At 33.6% G+C, this 24,617-nt stretch overlaps 1 protein-coding gene across 5 annotated transcripts in view; it reads right to left on the bottom strand.

Annotated features, from left to right (window-relative positions):
* The window catches only part of LOC132697481 (netrin receptor UNC5C), a 472,678-nt gene that overhangs the window by 337,104 nt on the left and 110,957 nt on the right, over positions 1-24,617 (bottom strand). For all 5 annotated transcript variants that reach the window (XM_060663046.1, XM_060663049.1, XM_060663051.1 and 2 more), the window contains one exon: positions 13,406-13,625. In XM_060663046.1, coding sequence (XP_060519029.1) covers positions 13,406-13,490 — 85 coding nt within the window. In that variant the 5' untranslated portion in view covers positions 13,491-13,625. The remainder of the gene's footprint in view (positions 1-13,405; positions 13,626-24,617) is intronic.

Below are 24,617 nucleotides of genomic sequence, written 5' to 3'. Positions count from 1 at the left end.
GTTTAATTAAAAACTATTGATTTATTGCCTATACGTCTTGGAACATCGATAAAGTTTGTACCAAAATGTCAGCCCTATTATTACTTACCAAAATTATATAAATATGAAGCAGTTCCTACCCTATTTACCTACGATACATCATGCATATTTCGAAACACTGCCACATTCAGAGCATAAGTAAATACTATCGATGTCTTGCAACCTAGGGTCTAGAATTAAATTTTATGTCTTGTCATGAGTATTTTGCAATCAAAATTGGATTAAAATGAAGTATATTTTAAGTGATTTTTGATTTACTGAAATTGAAATTAAACGATTTTTACAGTTGTCTAATTTTGAATGAGCAAACAAATATTTATAATCGAATTAAATATTTATAAAACAATAAAAGCATTGCCAAACTTCATATCATTTGCCCACATTTTTTAATTAACAGATATGCTAACCTCTAATTTTCTTGAAACAAGAGAATATAGAATAACACCACTATCAAAATAAACAGTCCACTTTATACAGAATAGTCTATAACCTGTGTAAAACCGTTTCCCGTTATCTAGAGGATTTTGTTTCAGGTTGTTCCCAAAATCGATAGGAAGGGACAAAAAAAAATGTAAATTGACCATCGGCGTAGTCGGAAAACTGAAAACGAAAAATATACATACAGTTACGTCTGGCAGTGATTTTGTCGGCGAAACAAAGATATCAAAACAGTTGATATTACGTGATGGAATTGCCTGTTATGGAGCATCGCATTACCAAATTGAAAAAGGGGACCCGATACACCAACACACTGCTCGCCCCTCGCGTCTGTATGGATGCATATTTCAAGGAATAAACTAGGGTAAAGTGGGAAGACCGAAGTCGATCGAATGGGAACTTCCCATGTCGCAGCCCGTATGTCAGAGTGTAGGCATTTTTATGCAGAGGAATCAACTTCAAATTGAAAAGTTTGTTTTTCGGATGTGGCGTGTCGAATGACACCGAACGGTGACGCGGAATTGCGAACTTATTCGTTTTGTCATCAGCTGGATTGAGGGGTTCCACTTGCCTTATTTACATATTAGCCAAAAAACGAATGGTCATTCACAGACGAAAAAGACACTTTCTTTAAATTACAAGTACTAATAAAAAATTGTTTGAAAAAAAGCTGGGAATACAAAAAAAAAACAGTTTAGATGTTATGTTGACACTGATAGTCATAGTTCTAACATCATTATTATTTGATGATTAATTTTCATAAGGTGTGTAAGTTTAAGTTGGTGCTTGTCTTTACATTACATACATTACATTACAATTGAAATATAACGCTTTGTTCGTATGGTATAACAATATTTTATAAACTGTGACAAAAACAATGGCATAAGCGTTTGTTCTTTTCGTCATAGGCGCCACAAGTTATCAGAAGAAACGCTGATGAGCATGGATATATTTTGTTGTCGCTGAAAGCAAGCAAATCCCACTACTCGCTTAAGGATTCTCAAAGACTATATCTGCGGGCAGATTTGATTGCTGCCAAACTATATGTAATGTACACCAATCAAAACCCACAGAACAAATTGTCATACGAGTCTTTCGGAGATTTTTTCACTAAAAACACAAATGATTCCTTTGGGCACCCTCGCAGACATACTGAGTCTTTGTGACTCTTGAAAGGCAGAAAGCTGCCAAGCTACCAAGGACCTTCAATACAAAGAAAGAAAACAGGAAGCGCATTTGAAGAAACTTAATCGTTTTTATGATTTAAAGAGGGTCCTTCGCAAGAAATCCCTCAAGTCCTCAACCAGTTACACTGGATTTAAAAAAAAACTACATTTTCCGAATATTACCAGCAACGATGTCTATTACAAAGTCAATTAAACTTTATCAGTTTTAATATCCACGTTCATCAAAAAAGGCGCCAACGTTCATTTTCAACTCCATGTTCAATAATTTTGTGTCTAAAATTTTGTCTCGAGAAGTAATTGAGCCCGCCATATTTTGTGACTCGTGGGATGGTCAAAAAAAAAACTTTAGTTTCCAGAACTGCACTGAGTATTTATCGTCAATTTATGTAGGTGGCAAATAGACAATTAATTTACCGCAAACTAACATACGTTGGGACCTACTATTCTTGTCCAATAGAAAAATTACAACCCATCAACACAACATCTCAAAATGAATTGCTACATTGGGAAACCGGCTATTAATGCTGCTAAGCACGAGGATTTAATTCACTTCACCAAATTCCTGAAAAACCTAGAAGCAAAGATGTTTTATCAAAACCTAATCCCCAGTGACTTCCCTGCAGCTAGAAGTGATTCCTTAATTGATGCTGGGAGTTCAGCATAAGATAAGTAGTCGTTTTATTTGAATTTGTGCCATAAATTTCGGACTGGTTGCTTTGTTGTACTTATAGGCTTAAATAAAAGTTTTTCAGGTATTTTGATTGATTTTGTTGATATTTAATTGATAAACCTTAAAATACATTTTTCTCAAATGCAATGCGATGACGGGGTTTTTGCCCTGTACCCTTCACTTGTAGTTTCGTGGATTATACTTAATAAATTTTTCTAATTTATTCTATACCTATGTATCTATCTATACCTACAAATCTTATTGAGTATTAAACAATGTCATTTACTTTGACCTATGATGTTTTTTGTTCATTGTGTAGCCTAGGCTCGGCTTCAGAGGCAGAATAAATCGGCGCGAGATCCCGATACAAATTCGATTAAAATTTTTCCAGCGGCGCGCGCCCGCGACGGAATTAAAATTTAATTATTCGGTTAAATACGGTAATCCGGCAATATCCATAGTTTTGTCCAGAACATTAATATATCCGATAGCATTATAATATTTGCATTGGCCCGTCGATATCTGGGACGCCGTAAATAATTCCGTTTACATCGTTTATTTACGATCGCAGTTTGTATGCGTTTAATTTTCTATTATACGCTTTAATAATGTCCGGGTGTAGGGAATAATTAGCTTTCATAAATCGATACGTAAAATCGGACACGTCGCAAGGCTAGCGCAAAATTAATTTTTTATTTGCTATTTAAATAATCACCAGTAATCTTTATACACAAATATGAGAAAAAATATCATAACATCATCATAATTGAATGTAGAAAATCGGGAAGTTCAGTGATGCATTAGCCACAGGTGCTTATCGGCTCTGCTCTACCTAAGCGCGAACATCAAAAATAAAAAAACATTAAACAATTTTTGGCAATGCGTAAGCACATTTTTTTTTTTACAAAACTTCTGGATTCCTCCTGCATCGGTTTTTGTTGAGTCGAAATTGCGGACGTTTCGCCAATCATCCTGTTGGTTTCTTCAGAGCTTGACTGAAACTGAAGAAGCCAAGAAGAAGAGCTGTATCTGCAGCATTTTTTATACAAATTGTTAAATAATGTTATTAATGCGAATTATTAAATCACATGATTCAATTATTGTTCTGTGTAAATTATGTAATCAAATCCGTTCGTCTCTTTTAATTATGTCTTACTACTTACGCAGGGATGAAATTTGAAAATAAAAATTAAATAATCAAATTTATAATATTAAAAGCAACTTAAAATTCTTTATAAAGAACTCTGTCTTTTTGTAGCGGTTGCAAAATTTTTGCTCTAGAGTCTCGGCTGAAATTTGGAGGGCACTCTACAAGCAAATTAAAGATTGCATACAGTAATAGAAAGTCAATTTATGGAAGTCATCAGTTTCTCACAGGACACTAAAAGCCTTTTTTGCATTCGTGCATTGTCTAGAAAATATAGGGAAGTATCGACTGTATCTGCTGAGATCAAGCTGGTTGAATATCTTCAATCAATATAAACTTCTTGCCCTTCTCCCATTCTCTTAAATTAGATTTTGGAAAGATGTCCCCAGTAGACGGGGTCTCAATATATTTCCTTAATAGAGTTTTCTCTGACTCTATTGGTCTTCAAAAATAAGTTAATTGGGTAATTAAAATGCATGCTACCAAGATTTCCTTTCCCTAAATTTTGGGCTGTCAGATCAGGTGTCTGACATTCTTAGCCCTTTGTCAATAAGTTTAATTCGGGATATAATTTTGTAAATTATTTGTTATTAATGGTTAAAGCAATGAAGCTATTTATTATTATTATTACTTTTTAAACTTTATTTAAATTTACAAGGCATTCATTAAAGCAACATAACTAAGCAATAGGAAAATAAAAAATAACGTTTTGTATGAAGAAATAGGATTCGGCCGGTTCAGTATTCCAGTGTTACAACTCCTGCCCAGTAAGCTTCAACGATTCCCCACGAGGGGCAGTAGCCGCAGTTCTTTATTTTGAGTTCAACGAGGCGATTTTGCAAGTACTACTATCTTTGTCTTTTTTAATTTTCCCTTGAGTACAGACGCGCTAGGTAGCTCATCCTCAAGCGGTAAAGTAACCACACGACATTTGGGAATGAGCAACTTAGGCGGTATAGAATGGAGATTCTTATCCGAAGACGGTTTCAAGAAGAGGGGCCTTTGAAAAGACGTTGTTGTGACAAGCGCAACTTTTTATAACGAATGGAGTTGTAAACGTCAGCGCATTTTTCTTAGTGACTGTGCGAATATCGCGAGTGCCTGTTAACGATTTAAAAATAATGATAATGGCCGAATGACAAGCGCGTTTCGTCACGTTCGTTACCTCCTCGGTGATTATCGCCATCGTTGCGATCTGGTTCGAAGCTCACCGAGTGAATTTCTTTCGGTTCTTTTTCATTCCAAGCAGCAATCTTGGATCAGTGAGTAACTGAAAGACAGCAGTAACACAGATACGTGTCGACTATTTCTGCAAAACTAAAAAACCTTTGACACTATTAATGGTACTTTACTTACAAAATGATAAAAAAAATACAACCTATATCATTAACTACCTGAATATCAGACAAGTACTATTAAAGTATTAAATTTTACAATATAAATCTAGCACTAAGAGCGGATTATTACATTGAATTGGTAATTACACAGTGCAAATTTAGTTTTACAATAACATAATTACACCATTAACTCTATCTTTAGTTATGTATATCTAGAATGTCTTAATTAGTACTTGTATATGTTGAATAGTAATAGAATAGAAAACGCAATGGGAATAGTATAAGCGATATAAAAAGAAGTAATTGTAAAGTCCAGTCGAAATCTAACTAACCGAAATTAAAAACCTAAAATTTTACGCAAGCAAAAATTATTCTTTTCGTTTCGGTGAATTTCAAAAGATTTCTTACACATTTTTCAAAGAAATTTTTGCAGCTAATATAATATATATATATATATATATATATATATATATATATATATATATATATATATATATATATATATATATATATATATATATATAATAGGACTTGCTGACGTTTCGCCGGTCATCTTGTTGGCTTCTTCAGAGCTTAACTGAAACTGATTGGCCAGATGTCAGCAAATTCGATTCATCGACAAGCGACTAGAAGATTTGTAGATAGTATGATATTTTTCACACACTGCATTCAAACATATTTCGCGTTAGATACATCGAAAACAGTTACTTTTTACAAAACTTCTGGATTCCTCCTGCGTCGGTTTTTGCTGAGTCGAACTTGCTGACGTTTCGCAAATCATCCTGTTGGCTTCTTCAGAGTTTGACTGAAACCGACGCAGGAGGAATCCAGAAGTTTTGTAAAAAGTATTACGATAGCGTGGGAAGGTTCTTTGAAAAAAAATCGAAAAAAGTTATTGGAGAAAGTACTGGTGTAAGATATAATAATTTCTTTTGGCACTGAGTTAACCTTATTTTAGGAATAATTACACTAGTTCTCTTAGCGTGTCTTGTACCGTGATGTACTATATTAAGATACATATTGCTTAGCTTTTATATAGATTTTAATGAATTTGCAACACTTTAGACTTTCCATAGGATATTGCTTTTTTTTTGTTTAATATGATTTTTAGTACATATTTCCACGTTATTTTCAATGGTTCAACAACACAAAAATTCAATATTGATTCAACTAGCGCATAGTTACTTATAAATTTGTATCCATATATTATTAGATATTTACTTATAGATTTATACTTTAGATATATCCAGCTGCAAATATTGTTGTCAGCCATTACTTAAGGTATTATTGATTCAAACACATTGCGTTCTATATTTACAATGCCAAACACATTCCCCAGATGGAGTAAAATCTCAATACACCTTTTATTTTCCATAAAGTTACGGTTGGTCGGTCAAGCAGAAGACAACATCCTCTGTGCTTGTGCAAACAGGTCCCTTTTATCTAAATACTTTATCAGACGTACTTTCACGCATATTTCTATTAGTTTAGCCAGGTTACTTGTGAGCGAGATTTTGGTTAGTTTTGGTTAGTTTTTTTGTAAAATACCCTTAGCTCCTGATTTAAGCATTACCAAACTCTACTAACTGTATAATAAAATAGTTACAAATCCAGCGTCAAGTTTTGTAATTAGAAAAACGTTCAACGGAGAATTTAATAAGGAATACTAAAAACAATCCTGAAGTTACAGTTATCATATTTGATCTGATAAAGACGTTATATATCCCGCTACTATCTACAGGCGTTTGCTATTATAAGCGACAACTATAAGCGTATTGCTTCGGAATTCAAAACATGGGGAACAAGGATGTTTACATGTTCCTTTCTGATGAACCCGTGGCTTCTCGGGGTCACCAAGAAATCGCATCGTGTATTTAATTATGTATTCCGGTCCCTGTGAAGGCCAGAACATAAACATAAAGCTCTATGTTAGGGAAAAAATACATGATAAATTTTTGATTAGCGGGCCACCAAGACTGAAAAAAAAAATTCCCTAACTTTTTTATTTCAAAATAGTGGAATATGGTTGTTTTGGCTGGACTCACAAAAGAATTAAAATTATTGGCATGGGCAAAACAACATTATTTTCCACAAAAAAAATGGAAAATAACATTTCACACTGAAACATTGATGTAAATAAGTCTAAAGTCGAGTGGTTAAAAATACAATAGCTAGATTCTCTTGTGAGGCACCATTTCAAATTTCTTACAAATACTCAATCAATCATAATTACTTTTTTTAGCTATAGCGAACTCGATTTGAAACTTAGACTTAGACATTAATCCACTGAAAATGCTTCGAAAACGGACTAGTCCACATCAAAATTAGAAATCCCCAAAATTTAAATAATATGTTCATCATGTACTAATACACTCCCAACAGAAAAATATGTATAAAATAAACTCTATTTGCTTTAGTTTTCTTGAAGAACCTAATTAAAAAAAAAGCGCTTTTTTAAATTTTCAATAATCTCGAAATGAGTATTTTGGATTTCTCGTTTTATATAGCTTATTTTGCTTTTCAAATACAGTCGAAACTCTATACAGCGAAATTGAAGAGATTGAAAATAAAAAATTACAGTCACTTGAAAAATAACAATACGCATATGTATTCTGTAGTATTGAATTATTTTATATACATACTTTAACATCTACCTAGGAACATTTTATATAAATATTCAAGAACTACATTTAATGTTTCAAATAATGGGTTATTTTCTTTTGAATTTTTTTAGTATGCCAATACGCATCTCGTACTGTGGCTTGTATTTTCACCATTTCTTCGAGAGGGGCATCTTCCCCATGATACATATTGGCAGCTACTAACACTGTTATACGTTCTTTAGAAAGTTTTCCAACCACACACTTTTTGCTTCGAAATTTAAGAGTTTTATCTGGCTTCATTTTGCATAAAATACCAGTTTCGTCAGCATTAAAAATGTCGTCAGCAGGGTACTTTTCTGCTAGTTTTGGCCACGTCTTCTCCAGCCAATCGTTAGTGACGTTTCTTTCGGCATCACAGGCTTCGCCACTTATCTGTCCATAATTTATACCATGCCTCTGTTAGAACTTCCCCAACCATCCTTCCGAAGCCTTGAAATCGATAATGCCAAGCTGTTAGGCAAACTTTTCTGCTGTTAGCTTTACGATAGGTCCAGAGATTGGTACATTTTGAAGACGTTGATGTTGGAACCATTGCAACATTGCCCGATTCAAATCTTCAAATTTTGGCTTTCTTAGTTTTTTATTACAACTACCTCCCGCTTCAGCCTGAATGATTTTTTCTTTGCACTTCCAAATTGTGGATATAGCCGACGATGTAAGCCCATATGGACGTCCCACATCACTTTCCTTTTCGCCCCGTTCCCGAATTAAAGCAACTTTATCATCTAGAGATAAAGTTTTTCGCTTACTCGCCATGCTCGCTGTATTCACTAAGTCAAATTAGAACTGTTTGAAACAATGGTGTGCTTTTATACATACCGATAAAGGCATCAACATAATCGCTTACTACGAGACAAACACTTAGGACGACCAGGTTCTCGGCAACTAGACTATTATTGTAAGGAATTCTGAGAATTGTGAGAAGGTAAGAGACTCTATTAATTAGGAGTCGGCCTATATTCCTTACTTTTTTACCTGGTGTGCCCTTTTTTCTTTCGGTATAGAGAGTGAGAAATTCGATATACAGACTGGATTAATACATATCTTTGTGTAGAGACCTAATAATATAACAAATTACGTTATACAGAGTTTCGCTATAGGGAGTTTTCACTGTAAATGAAAATTAAATTACATCGCAATCTCAATAAAAATTCAAATATCCCGAGGCTTCCTATTGCGGTTGTTCTGCAAGCAGGCAACGCCGACGCTAGTGAAAAGTGACGGATATAATCACATTTCTCTTTTGTTTTCTGTGACGTATTCCGCGCATTTTTGTTAAAGTTAAAATTTTACGCATGTCCCGAAGGGATTGATACCTAATGATACCGGACGCGCCGTGTAATCCAAAGTCGAGACGCCAGGTCCACTAAAATACACTCAACGACGTGATTAAAACGTTTAGTAATTTCTAATAGGCGACGTATTAGGGGCTTTGTCGGCACCTAAACATCTCATTAAGTTTATTACGCGTCGAACTATCGATAAATAACCAATCAAATCGGCCGGAGTGCCCGGAACGGGCGGCAATTACCGGGCAATATATTACAATTAGGCGGTTTTTACTTAAAACGGGCCTCGGTCGTGTATTGGCCTGCCATTAGCGCGCGTGTGAAAAATTGCCACCCCCTTCGCCGCCGCAACCGATTACGGGAAACTTATGTTGATTAGATGGTCGGGCTTGATTTTAATTCGTGTCCGGCGGCACTGGGGGGCCCGATAAGAGAATTTAAATAATAATAAAATACGAAGTATAGTCTGGCCTATGGTGGCCCAAAACAGTGTCATTCAATATAGGGTGTTTCAAAAATGATCTGGAAACACATTAATTTCTAGTTAGAGCGGTTATAAAACCTGTGTCTCAGAAAGAAATCATTTGATATACCTAAGAGCAAAGTACAAGAAGCCATAAAAAAAACTAAAAAATAATATTCAGAACTACAATCCTATCCAATATGGAAGACTGGATCGATTATGATTCCGCTACACGAGAAAAGTTTTTCTCTCTCTTTCCCTCGTTGCTGTCACATACTAGCAAAGTGTTGCTACATAAATAAATAACCGACTTGGGCACTACGTGAAAAAAGAAAATTGCAAGAAAACAGACCGGCTTTGTGAAGGGCAGAGACGCCGGAAATATAATGTCTCCATGGTAATGTGGTTTTTAGACTCACAACAAGGCTTTCGACTTCGTCAACTCGGATAAGTTGTGGGAAGTACTCAAGCAGATGGGCGTTCCGGATCACTTAAATCACTAAATGAAAAATCATTGCAATTTTGCAAAGTACCGCTGTAGTCAAAACAGAAGATATGATGAGTCGAGACTTCTGGCCACAAGGAGGTGTGACACAAGGGTGCGTTTTATCACTTACACACCAACATCTTTGGCGCAGCCATAATGTGGGGAAATTGAGCCGGAGAGTGGAAAGTTTGTTCCCGCCATAAACAGAACCAAAACAAAACTAATAATGGTGTATAACCATGACGTCGTAAACAGCTTTACATATCTGGTGTCAACAATAAGCAACATGGGTGGATGTGTAGAGGAAGTTACGAGAAGAATAGTCTTTGTCAATAACATGAAAATATGAAACAGCTCATACATAACCAAGAACACTAAAATGAATCTGGTCCAAACGTTGGTATTTCCGACGATCTCATGCCATTCAGAATTGTGGATACTTTCAAATAGAGAACGCAAATATATTGATTCTTTTGAAATGTAGTTAGAATTAGATTAGATTAGAATTCCCTGGACCGGGAGAAGAAGTCATCAGTCGGAGGAGTTAAGTATAACTATCAATATGCATGAAGAAAGAGAAGTCCAGGCCGATCATCTATGAGATACTCTGATGTAATTAAAAAAGTTACAGACCAACCCATCCCTTATTGGCTATAAAGAACGCCATTTTTGCTTAAAGTCTAGAAATGACTTGATGACTATTGTGACTTGATGGCTATTTAGTGCGGTAAATAAGCCAGTACCCAAAAAACAAAAAAAAGCGCTCTGTAAAATGGGCCACAAACAACTCTGATCGGATCATAAAAGCTATGATTGACATAACTGCTTAACATTACTTACAAGAGCGTAGTTAAAGGGGGAGGGTACTCCATATTGTGTGCCCACCTTTTTTCTCATGGGGATATTTTTTAAACAATTTTCCATATTAAGTGTTCTTGCTTAATCTCAAGAAATTACTGGTTTTGAAATTATTGGAGCTTTTATCAAGTAATGGCTGAACCGACTCAATGTTGTACCATCAACACAGTATTAAATTTTTATCCCATAACATGTCAAAATTTCAGAGTCCATTTAACTCAGCATAGAAAATAATTCAAAGGCGACATATTAAATTGAAATTTCCGAAACTAATAAAAAAAGCCCGGTATATTATGCAAAAAGTGCAGTAAACGGCAGTGCTCAATAAACGAGTGACTTAAAAAGTTTTTCTTTTTTTAAGTTTAACTTGTTGCACACTATACTTTTTCAACAACCAATAGTTTTTCATTCATTCATACATTAATTGATATGGCCGTCATAATTGACAAACGCCAAAATTCAAGCCGTGAGGTAATATCTCCGAAAACATCCGATTACTCCCAAACCCGTGAGGGTAATACTCCGGGAATGTTCGAAGTGGCTCGGATCCGTGGGAAACGAAACTAACGTGGTAAAATGATACTTTCCGTATACTAGATCGGTGTATAATTGATTATTTTAGAGAAGATAGTAGAAATAGCATAGTTTTATTTATATCATGTGCTCGGACTTTCAAGGGGGACGCCGCTGGCGCCGCCTTTTATTATCGGAAGGCACTTTTCTCTCCGCGGATCTTGATTGGATCGGTCCGCAATTACGAAAGTGGATGGTAGATAAAACGCGGACCATGTGGGGACCCGTACGGTTTATAGAATTTAGTGACGCAGTAGTAAAACATTTCATTGGGGACCTAATTGCCCCGATAGGATCGAATTGTCCCCCCCGGGATCCGTTTTTTCCGCGGATCTAATTTACTTTGAGCTACCTGTTGAGTCTGCAAACTGCAACGGCGTTCGAAACGCAGTTTACGTCCAACATAGTGATGGTAATGCCCAGTAATATAATTTTTAATGTTCCAACTGGAACTTTGCTCGTGGGTACTGAATTATAACCTAATTTTTCATTGTGGTAGTCTAGTGTACACAGTGGGGTTAATTAGGGAAAATGCGAGGGGTAAACCGTAGTGGAATTATAGTGGACAGTATGAATGATTTCTAGGGAATTTAAGCATAGCAATGCATTTTCTGTTTCGAGATATTTTCATTATCAGCAGCGTTTTGACTGAACATTTTTGAATGAGAAAAAGATATGCACTGATTTCCTTAAAAATAAAAAGTATTTTCCGAATCCTCATTGAATTTGGAATAAATATGGGTTAATTTTTTTGTTTTTGGTATTGTCTTCTTGATAAACCTTTTTTTTTCTACTCACTACTTTAAAATATGGTATTATACACAGAGAAAGCGTGCAGAAAAAGTCAAAATGCCATAGTATTCTGATTTCATGATGGTTTCTAATCAATACGACTCGATATTTTTTATTGGGTGAACGTCCCCACAAGCTTCTTAAAATTCTTAGGAATTCCAACGAATTTCGTAGCATGTCCAAACATTAAAACATCATTCATATTAATTAGGTATGTCCAGACAAACTACATGAAAATAAGCAAGAAAACAATGAAAACATTGACTGCTAAGCATTTTAAGAATCTTTACACACCAGCTGCATAATCGAATTTTCCTTTTCTTGAAAACTTCAATTAATTTGAGTACCTATTTTTTTTTTTATTTATCACTAAAATCACATGGGACATATCTTACCACTACACCATAAACGGTAACTATGATGTCATTTTAACGTTCATTGAACCTAATAAATTATAATAACGTTAATAATAATTAATTATAATTAACGAACACAATATAAATATTTTAAAAACCACAAAGATTAAAAAACATAATTTTTACGAAAACGCTAACTAGCGCCCTTCACATATTATTCGAAAAAATGTAATTGTCTTTACCATCTCGAGAAACCTCCATGTTTTCATGTCGATATTTCAAAAACTGTAGGGGCAAATATTAATTTATTAATATTAAACAATCTAGTTTAATAAGATACACTTTGGTAGAGATTCTGACTGTGGAATTTGTGTTCTGCTGATTCTACAAGATTTGGTATTTTTTTTTACAATATCATTAAAACTGAAAAGTGATGTTGAAATACAATAGTTTTAGTTTAGGTTTGAATTTTCAATTTCAGGATGATCTAGGTTTTGACTGTTGAACTCCATTATCAAGTCAATTTCTTTATGGTTGTCTCGTGTCGATGTTATTTTTGTTATTGTCCTCGAAAAAGTTTTCTTTACTCATCTGCCGTTATTTATTTAATAGAAGCAAGATTATTGCTTTAGTAATGGTAGAAAACCTATAAATTACATCTTATGAGAAACTAAAATAAAAAAATACACACCATCTGACAACGCCGCTAAAGCTTGCACTCGATTAGAAAGTGCGTAGTCGTTGCGTTTTAAAATAAACACATGTAAATGGCGCGCTCTTGAAAAAAAACGGTTATTTCAATATTATTTTAATTAGGAGAAATTTACGGACGTTTGTATCGATATGGACGGTGCGTTTAATAAATAGAAACCGCAAAATTAGTTGTTGAAATGCAAATTTTAACACGCCACTACGTTCAATTGTTGAGCGATCGAGAACCATTTAGAAAAAAGAAGAAAGAAAGAAAAAAAATTAAGCCGTCGTTATTATATTGCCTTTCGTTATGATGAATTTTATTTTCGACCCGCCCCAGACATAATAACACGTAGTATTAAAAAAAGATGAGGCGAGGAAAATGGAGCGCGAGTAATATGCGAAATACAAACCTTGATTGCCACGGGCCACCCCCAACAGCACCACCACCGTTATTAACGCCGGAAGTGACAGTCCAAGGGGAGAGCATTGCGCCATTGCCGTGGGTGTCCCAGACAGCTACTCTCTGGGGAGTCCTCTAAGCATCACTAACAGTTTTCACTTTCGTCTCGGGCCTGCCCGTCACATAGTCTGAGACGTCGTTTGCCACTCAAAGTGTCAAGGTGTTCCTTCCTGCAACGAAAGTAATTGGAGTCAAAAGGGGTCGCACATCAGAAGCAATTTGGGAACAGGTCAAACGCATTCCATCAACTTATCCAGAAAATCACAATAACAAGATTTCCAGTAAGCAGGTTAAACAAACAAAAATATATTATTTTGAGAAAAAAAAATGAATTAGGTTATTTTGCAAAAGAATCGTTCTGATCGGTAAGCGAAATTTTTCAATGGCATGGCAAAGTACAATGAAGGATAGAAAAAAAAGCTATTGAATAGAATACCGTTAATTTTTCAAAGAAATTGCCACAGGCAATACTATTTACATTTTTTCTGGATCCTCCTTCGTCGGTTGTTGATGAATAGAACTTGCTGTTTTCTTTTTCAAAGCTTAACACCCGTCGCAAATTCACATATGGCCCATACTGAAATCCGCAAATCTTGAATTTTATGTAAAAAAAAAATTCCTAAAAGGGAGCCTTAATATTTAATTTTGAATGGATTCTTTATAAAAGGGGGATATATTGACCGGATATTTTGGATAAAAATTAATACAGGTTGAGTGAAAATGTACAAAAGTTTCTAAAATTAAATTATAAAAAAGTAAAGTCAATTTTTCCAAATGGAAACCCCCACTCTCTATGTTTAACATTTTAACATTTTCTTATTGTAATAATACTATAATATGATTGCTAAGTTTAATAATTAATTGGCCATGATACTCAAGCTTAAAAAAAAGAGAATTAAGAGCGAAATTCATTTCCTAAGTCGAAGTGTTGAATATGTATTAGGAAAAAGTGAGATAAGAACTTTTTTTGACGTTATTATTTGTGTTATAACATATTTATCCATACGTAAAGTCGAACAGTAGATAAATAAATAACAATGTTGGTTCAATTCTGGAGAAATAATAACTACCTCTACAGTGTTTTTTAATTACAACTACATTCATTTTTCACAATCTTCATTCCCTCTTTCAATAAGGTTTCAACGTTTGTCATTTTGTCACCTTGCTAAAACCCTTATTACGCAATTCACAATTATATGTCGGAAGGCATATTTCGTCCAAACAGGTTTATTCAAATTTACAATCTGCAATAGCTCCTTTTTCAGCACATCTTTTTAAAAATGCTTCTTATTTCAAGTAATCCAGTGAATTAGAAAACGCGATCATTGGTTTCGGACTTTCTGCTATTAAAAGTGACAACGAACGTTTCCAACAATTGCCGCAAAGTGAAAAATCATCATAGACACAATACTGCTCATATGAAATACGGCCAAGACCACAAAGTTCTACAGTTCAATAATGATTTATAACGTTCATGCTTGAAGAAAAAGTGCATAGCGCTAGATAAATTCAAGTAATCAAGACTACCGACGTCCATGGAGGTTTCTATAAAAATCATATTGTCAAACCTTAGCCATAAAATGCTTTTACAAGTTATTCAAAAGTTACTTAGATAAGAGGATTCAGTTTGTCACTATCGGAGACACCCAGAAACTTCAAAACATATGGCGTACCAAATGGTATCGTGTTGGGTCCATTAGCATTTACCCTAAAAGTCAATAACAACTTTAGAATTGAGGGTTTGGAACGTGATATATACTTTGAAAAAAACAAACAACAATTCACTTTGAAAAAACAAAATTTATTGCATTTTCGGTATATGAGTGTGTTAACGTTAATGTTAATATACAAAAATAAAGTCTAATTGAATAAATAAGAACTAAAAGTTCAGATTTTCACGAATTTCGTGAAAATCTGAACTTTTAGTTCTTATTTATTTTGATAAATGGATTTTCATCAAGTAAAAGCCACCTTACTTGATGAAAATCCATTTATCAAAATAAATAAGAACTAAAAGTTCAGATTTTCACGAATTTCGTGAAAATCTGAACTTTTAGTTCTTATTTATTTTGATAAATGGATTTTCATCAAGTAAAAGCCACCTCAGTTCTAATTGAATATTTGAAAATAATATTGGATACACATTTGAGGCGGAACTCATTAGTAAACTTTCTAGTGATTCCTAGATTCAAATGTCTCAAAAAATATCTACAATTCTAATTCTCGCTAGCTACGGTCTCCTCGGTTGGGACAATGTATGTAATTCGCATTTGGCAAACTAATTATAATTGTATTATAATCATATACATATAGAAAACCATGTATTTATCTACGTCTAGGTGGAAAATTATTTAATAAAATATATATAGTTAGTGTAGAATTAACTGTTTCCATGAAGTGAAAATATTCTCGGTTATGACTGTAAACCCTCAGATTCTTTTTCGGAAAAGCTTGCGACAACTAAACCTGAATATAGATTTAGTTTGTAGTATTTTAGCGGATATGGTCTGATCATAGATAAAAGAAAGTGACCAATTGCTTTTGAATGGGATAATCCAAGGGTGCTCATTAACAAGATTATTACCTAAACTTTCGGAATTTAAATTTAGGTAAAATTGTGGTTCGTAACAGAAAATAATTTTATACCTACCTGTGCTTAATATTTTGTTTGGTATACTACTTTGTTTAAATCTATTAGTAATCATTCTTATTTCGGGTGTAATACAGAGTGTGTTGAATCGTGTGCGAATTATGCAAAATATGTGCGAGTCTAGTGTATCTCAAGAGATGCTCCCGCCGAAATGTAGAAAACGCTATTCTATTGAGACTAAGGAAGTTATAAACAATGTTTATTTGACTCTCTTGAACGTGGTGCCAGCAAGCAAGCATCTTTAGAAGAAACTGCCACATTAACTAAAATTTCAAGATCAGCTGTATGGAAAATTGTGAATAATCCCATTTCAGCGAGGAAAAAAAGATGCGATGCTGACATTTTCCCGAGTTTAGATGAAAGTGATCAAGATATAATACGGCGTAAAATTTACCAGTTATACGAGGAACAAAGCGTGCCTACATTAGATATCTTAATTAGGAGGCTTGAAAAAGATGAAACCGGTGTTAAATGTGGCAGAACTACCTTATGGAAGTGTATTCATATTCAACACATGAGTTCTAGATTTAAAAAAATTGACAAAAGGAAAGTTTTAATGGAATCTTTTAGAATTTGGAAATGACGACTGGAATATCTAGAAAAAACTAGGATTTACAGAGGCCAACAAAGGCCAATTATTTACTTGGATGAAACCTGGTTCGACACTTACCCCGGAAAAGGGTTGGGTTGACTCAACTGATAAGTGTAAAACAAACTAAGCAAAGTACGGAGCTGTTCGGCCATATTTCATTCTTACAGCTTGTCCGGATCTTTCCTTAATTCGTATCAGTTAGTCACTTTCTTATATCTATGAACAGACTTTACCTAGAAACAATAATATGTACCTACAAGTATCATGATACCTACAAATCTCATAGTATACTATTTTTCTATTCTATCCTAAAGAGAGTGTATTATATCTTTTTCTAGAGCATGTCCAAGAAAAACAAAAAAATATACAAAATCCTTGGAGTGCATTTTTATAATTTACCTCAGCAAAGATTAGTTTTCTTGAAAAATTAAAAAGTTTAGTATTACGTTTAAATTTCCATGAAACAAACCAACGAAAATTGAAATTGAAAGAGTAGATTTTTTTCACTATAATTTTTTTTCGAGTACCAAGTTTAGTTACTTGTACTGTGGCGGCACAAATAATACTTTTTCGAATTTATCCGAGGGCAACTTAAAACGCTGTAACGCACATGTCCATTCTTGCATGTCGTTACCCGCAAGTAATTTAAAATGTCTTCAAATATGCCGACGCGGTTTTAGATAGACATTTCTGTTGACATTCTTTTAACACGCCTACCACATGCCCGGTTTCGAATGTCAATATAATTAAGTTAATTTCATAATTTAATCGCCGCGCCGTCGACAATGCTAGGGAACATGGCCGCGCACATAATGAGAAAAGCCGCGTGTCCTGTCCGTCCACACACGGTTCAGTCTAAGATCCGGTTTAAGAACAACACCCTTTATTCCGTAATAAAATACTTTTTTTTTTAAATAAAACTTATTGATTAATCAAATGAGAAATGATTGACAGTCTATATCTTAGCAAGACAATTTTTAATTAAAAATTAATTAATTTCATTTTTTTTTCTTGGTTACCGTCAGTATTTTTCCTTATAAATTTGGTCTCAATCAAGGAAAAAAGTATATAGAAAATGCCATTCAATGTTTGACTACCTTCTTTTAGGCAACAATACGTGTCAACCAGGTGTAAACAGGTAATCGGATGTAGTAATTTAGCCTCATTCTTTTTCTTTAAAAATGAAATATGTAAAAATACAGAATTTTATTACGAACTCAACGATATATGATTGACTTTCCAAATCGTGGCAAAACTAATGATTGACACGATCTAGAGATTCAATAATTTCATGTAAAAATAAAGTGTGACTGCGAGCGCTATATCTTTTTTCATGTACGGCACTGAAGTTCAGTTCTCTGTGTATAAGACAAAGATAAATATATTCCCCCCCTTAAAATTATTTTGGAGCCTTACCGCGTTTACAATGTATATAGTATATACCTATATATATTTATAAATACGGTTTTTTTAGCAACGTGGTCTACTACTTATATTATTTATTAGTATATTATTGTTTTGATAAATTTCAATAAACAAAAATAAAGAAGCGTTTTGTATGTGGTGAAACATCACAAATTATAGATTTTGACAATAATGTTTTTAGAAATTGTTATTTAAAAATACTATTTCGAAAAGAACGTGGATTTAAGTACGGTGATGTTGTTTTAACCGAAGAATCTATGGGTAATTTTGGTGATTACAGACAATGCTATCAAAAGGTGACAGCATTACAGGCAAAATACAGTGAAGAGTACTCCAAATTTGTTCAAAATTATAAAGTTAGTAAAAAAATGTTATAGTTTATGTATTTTGCTTAACAAAAATAATTTAAGTAAGTATAAAAAATCAAAAATAAAATAATGATTTGAGGTTAAACACGGCTATTAGAGAAAAAGTCTAGTCTACTCAGTCGACGCAGATTTTACCATCACAAAAAAATTTAAACACTACTTAAAAAAAAATTCTACATTCGTTTTTTTGTTGATATTTTAGTGATTTATTTTGTTGAAAATTAAATTTTATTAGCTGATATTCGTGTTTTTCTTTTTATTTTTCAAGTTATAAACATTCTCACACATTAAAGTTTAATGTGTAAATATTAAAACATTATTTGCTGAAATTTGTTTATTTTTATCTAATAACATATTTTATTTTTTAATATTTAATATTTCTATTTTTAATTATTTAATTGGTTTAATAAATATGATATAAGAAATTTTAAAAAGTAATGTAATATAAAGTAAAACTTGTTAATACACGTTAAAAAAATTATATTCCTTAATTATTAAAAAAAATATATTTAATCACGGAAAAAAATGAGGGGTGTTGTTCTTAAACCGGACCCTCTACTAATTTTATTTCTCGGTTTGGGACAAAGTAAACCCAACAAGGTTCCTATTTGAAACAGATAAAAAGGTAACAAACCAAATAATAATAATAATAATAATAATAATAATAATAATGTATATAGATACAAAATATAATAAGTGAAGTATTGAAGTGAGTAAGTATTTCTTCATAATTCGAAACCGCTCTATACTTTTTTATATAAAGAGAAAAAACAATTTTATGTGAAATTTTCACTGAAAGAAATATCTCTTTTTGCCTGTTTGGTTTGTTCAGCGCACTTTGAAACGTTTTTAAAAACATTTGCTTTAAAGTTTTTAAAAATGTGGAAGTAAATTCCAATGCAGTTCGGTCGTGGCGGCCGAGAAACAATTGAATGCGGTAATGTTATGAGACATTTTGACGTACATTCATTATTGTATAATAATGAAAATCAAAAATTTAAAATTATAAATTCATTTTATAAAAATAAAAGCGCCATATATCAAGTAACTTGTGCCGTTCAAATATACACAAAAAAACTAATACAATTCTTCAATTGACAAATCTAAATAAATCAAAACTAGTAGACAATATACTATACAAACAAAAATAATCTAATAATTTTATTTTAGGGATTAGAGAACGTATTGATTGTAAAACTTATTGCGTTGACTTTTTCTTTAAGATGCCCCCATAAAAAAATATCCAAATGGTCCAATCTAGACTATTTGGTGGCTATGCGGTAGACCTCCGTTTTGTTACCAAATGATGATGTTAAAGGGGAGATTTTTCAGAAAATTCTAGATTTCATTTCACACAAAGTTTGCGCTGTTGGTCCACCTTGAAAAATAATTAACGCAATATATGTGTTATTAAAGATGTCCTGTTTGTTTATTTTTGATTTACCTAGAAACTTATAGGTGCCCCAGAGATGAATGTTGTACCTGTTGAAAAATTCCAACAGTTTTAAAGGTGTTGTCATCAGCCCACAAAACTATTCCAAAAATATCAGTATCTCCTTGAAATCTTGGCGAAACCTCTTATGTTCGTCTGTCGACTCTTGAAAGGATAAAATTTTATGGCGCTTAAGAGTTGAATGAATTTCTTTTTTTTTGACATTCCAAAATAATTGCTAGTAGGTTCAGTAGAGGTTCTTCTATAAAACAAAACCTCAAAGTTTTAATTTGTTTAAGTTTTAAACATTATTATCGACTGGAATCATCCGTGAAGTTGTTTCCTATATCTGAACGTGCTTCTTAAGGGCACAAGTTTGCCAAATAATTCCCTGTATTCTTTTCTTGCTTGAGATATGTTATTATTTTTATAAAATGTACGCATAATTTCAAGTTTTTGATTTAACGTATTTTTTTTTCAATAAAACAAGTAGTCAAAACAGTGCCTTTTACCTCAGCGAAATTTATCATATGTATAGAAACAATTCAATTGTTTTTCGGTTGTAATTGCTATAGTGGATTGCGGTTTATAAATTTGAAGAAAACAATTTTAAAATTCTCTTCAAATAAGTTGGACAAATTGGATTTTTAAAAAAAATTTTGTTGGTACAATTTCATTCACAAACTTTTTTCTATCTCTTCAAATAAAATAGTTAAGAAGGTTTACAGCTCAAAGCAAAAGACCGATTGAATTATATTATTATTATTATATATTATTATTATTATATTTATATTATTAGCATCACTATTATCGGTGGATAATTCCGTAGATTTAGTGATATATTCAAAATTTCCTTACGTTACTTCGTTACGTTCAGCCCAGAGACCAGAATCTCCTCAAATCATATTATGCCAGTGTAGTTAAGGTTCTTCATCATTCTTGCGATATACGCTCCACATTAATTCAGTAATGAAAATATCGTTAACAAGTAAAAGAAAAAAACAAATTTGAAGGTGATAATGATACATTTTCTTTTAATTTCTATAATTTATGATCAATAAAGTTTGTTGGCCAGATATTAAACTAAAATTATAGTATAGTGCCATAGTGTATTCTAAAGGTACCATTGACAGAAGACCAGCCGACATAACAAAAAGCCAAACAATTTAATGATAAATAGTTACTCGCCTCGGAATGTTCATTTAGTTTCCTCCGAAGTAAATGAAGACGCAAAGACCGCCATCAACAAAAATACACTGGTTTTACATTGGATAAAATATTATATAAAAAAATAACCTAAAATGGACAAGGATAATTTCATTCCATCCACGGATAAGAAGAAATTGAAGAAAAATTTGAAGAAAAGTTTGACCTCAAATGTCAATTTGAGTAACTACAGTAATGACAAATTTAATTTCACCTATTTCTTATCTAGGTTGGTAGGTTCGTTGCCAATTGTTATTTTAATTAAAACGAATTCGAAACTATCATACTAAATACAGACTAAATACATAATTCTGATGTTCTTGAAGACTACTTCCAGGAACTAGACATATCTTCCTACTCAGGATATTTACAAACAACTACGTTAAGATGGTCCTGAAGATCAGCCATTTATTTTAAATCAACAAAAATTGACGTCTGGAAACTGTAATTTGTTCCAGAATTTGTCCTTTAAAAATTATTTCGCAGTGTAAAGAAATGTAGCAGTTTTAATTTAATTGTATTAGTCAAGAACTGTGCAACTAACAACAAAGGTTCTTAAGCAGAAATGGCTAGACTGCTCATCTGAAAAAATCTCAAGTTTCGCAAAGGCATTTGGGATCTCGTCCGTCTGCGAGTTCAGGAATTACCATCTGGAGATTTGACTCAAAAGTAAGGGACGCAACGATTATATCAAATTGTTAAGCGACTTCTTGTCGATGTGTATTTACTTTTATTAATTCCAAGAAATATCCGCTGCCGGAATAATAATTATTCTATCGAACGCAGCTGTTAGATTCCGAACCGTTAACTTTATGGATTAATAAAAACAATTACGCGTATATAAATAATTATTATAATTTAATTCAAGAAATTGATATAGATCTCGCACGATAACTCACGTCGGTCGAAGTCATAAATTTTTTTTATACGATAACCGGCAATTTTCTATTAATATAATAACTATAATTAAGCGTTTCCTAAGGCGATCGGAATTTTTATAGGTTATTGTGTATTGTGTGCGTAAATCAAATGCCTCCAATAAAGAAAATGTCATCAGCCTCGTCTGCGTTTTTCCCTCCTTTAAATAAAAAAGGCTATTGTCATTGCAGCTCGATGCGAAATAGAAAAAATAACAAACGAAATAAAAGAATGAAGGCTTCAGAGGAAGACTTTATGTATTCTAATTGAAATGCTAAAAGAAAGAGTTAGGGACTACTTGAGCAACCATTTTAACAAGTGCTAAAGTAAAATATCACAACAAAAGCTTTGACACGTACAGACTGGCTTTAGAAAAGGATAGCATTATAAATCACCTACACAGGCTAAAAATGTTTATAGAGAAAATCATTGAATGTAACCTACCACTATATCTGCCTTTAAAAGATTATAAAACGGCCTTCGATAGTATAGAATATAGGGCTGTCGAACGATCATGAAAGTAATTTTGCCCAAAATTATTTGCTCTTGCCTTGGAGGATATTTTTAAATACCTGGATAGGAAAAAACGGAAAGGATCTAATTCACTAAATGCTGTCAAACCTACATGAGGCAATATCAAAGGGTCTTAAATAAATTTTACTAAAACGTAAGTAATAACTAGTACAAATTATATGCCATTTAAGAGGGGAACAGCTATTGAATTTGAAGCAGGAAAAACCAGACAGTTGAAATTAGAATGAAATTATTTGAATTAGAATAAACTGGGTTGTAGAAGAATCGTAGAATTCCTTTACAATTAAGAACAAAAGTATTCAACTCCTACTTTATTCCAGTCTTCACATATGGTTCCCATGAATGATAGGAATTTTCTTCAAAGGATATAAAACCAATGGGTGGGTAAAAAATCAAACCAGACCTCTGGATGCTATTGAGCACGCAGCAAGACTTAGATAGAGATGGGCAGGCCGCCACAAAGTTCGTATTACTTCATGAAGCTAAATGATAAGAGATCAAACTGTTTGCGATGGTGTAAATATTCGACGGAACCTTAAAAGTAGTTTGCATGAATTTAAGAGATCTAGTCCATTAACGGGAAGGATTCGTACGGGATAGCAAATGAACGTACTTTATGCCAATGTACAGGAACAGTGATTAGAGACCGAAGAAGTAACTCTTGGTTGCGTGTAGAGCTCGAGCTTTGCTGAAGACAGTTTTATATTTTATCGCCGCATAAATCATAACCAAGGACTCTTCAAATTTGAGGCATGCTAATAGGGCCCTAGAGTATTATTGGCTAACTAGCTGCAGCATAAATTTTCGACTTACTGCCTGCTACTCAACTACCACTGCTTACGAAATGCCTGAAAAGTTACTCCATCAGAAAGAGATGCAGATTCTAGTTATACTTTTCATGGTAAATGTATGGTGTTTTGTTTGGGTCACATACGAATTAAATGTGGCATTGCCAATAATGAGATTAATGATTTGAAAAAGATGCAGTCATGCTTTTCTGTTATACAGCGTTAAAATTTTATAACATTATAAGTAGGTTTTATATTTAGGGTTAAGGAATTTCCTTTTAAGTAAGGGGTGTTTTTTTTCGATGTATAGAACTTTAAGTTGCAATAAAACAATGATGGATTATTCGATTGACATGAATTTTATTTATCCGAAAGATAAACTTGTGGCATTACATTTTAAATATGATTTCTGGCATATGACCGCCACGGCTGGCGCGGATGTAGTCCAATCTGGACGTCCAATTTTCGATGACTTTTTCCAACATTTGTGGAGGCAGTAACATGGCGAATCTTGTCTTCCAAATGGTCAAGCGTTTGTGGCTTATCCGCATAGACCAATGACTTTACATATCCCCACAGAATGCAGTCTAGCGGTATTAAATCACAAGATCTTGGAGGCCAATTCACAGGTCCAAAACGTGAAATTAGGCGGTCACTAAACGTGTCTTTCAATAAACCGATTGTGGCACGAGCTGTGTGACATTTTGCGCAGTCTTGTTGAAACCACATCTCCTGGACATCATGGTTATTCAATTCAGGAATGAAAGAGTTAATAATCATAGCTCTATACCGATCACCATTGACTGTAAGGTTGTGGCCATCATCGTTTTTGAAGAAGTACGGACCAATGATCCCACCAGCCCATAAAGCGCACAAGTCAGGTTTTCTGAATGTAACGGTGTTTCGACATACACTTGAAGATTAGCTTCGCTCTAAATGCGGCAGTTTTGTTTGTTGACGTAGCCATTCAACCAGAAGTGCGCTTCATCGCTAAACAAAATTCGCTTATGAAAATCGGGAACAACGGCAATTTCGTTTTGGGCCCACTCGACGAATCTACGCCTTGATGATGTTTGATTCAATTCTTGCACGAGTTGGATTTTGCAAGCACGTAAACCAAGATCCTTCCGCAAAATCTTTCATAAAGTAGACACAGATCCAATTCCTGTGCTTGATGGCGGATGGACTCATTCGGGTCTTCCTCAATGCTACGCTCTACAGCAGCCATAGCTTCTTCTGTACGCACCGT

This window comes from Cylas formicarius, unplaced genomic scaffold, assembly GCF_029955315.1.
Source record: "Cylas formicarius isolate icCylForm1 unplaced genomic scaffold, icCylForm1.1 PGA_scaffold_1__22_contigs__length_36826433, whole genome shotgun sequence".
Lineage (NCBI taxonomy): Eukaryota > Metazoa > Arthropoda > Insecta > Coleoptera > Brentidae > Cylas > Cylas formicarius.
The sequence above is the reverse complement of the archived record's forward strand: the minus strand, read 5'-3'. Positions and strand labels throughout refer to the sequence as shown.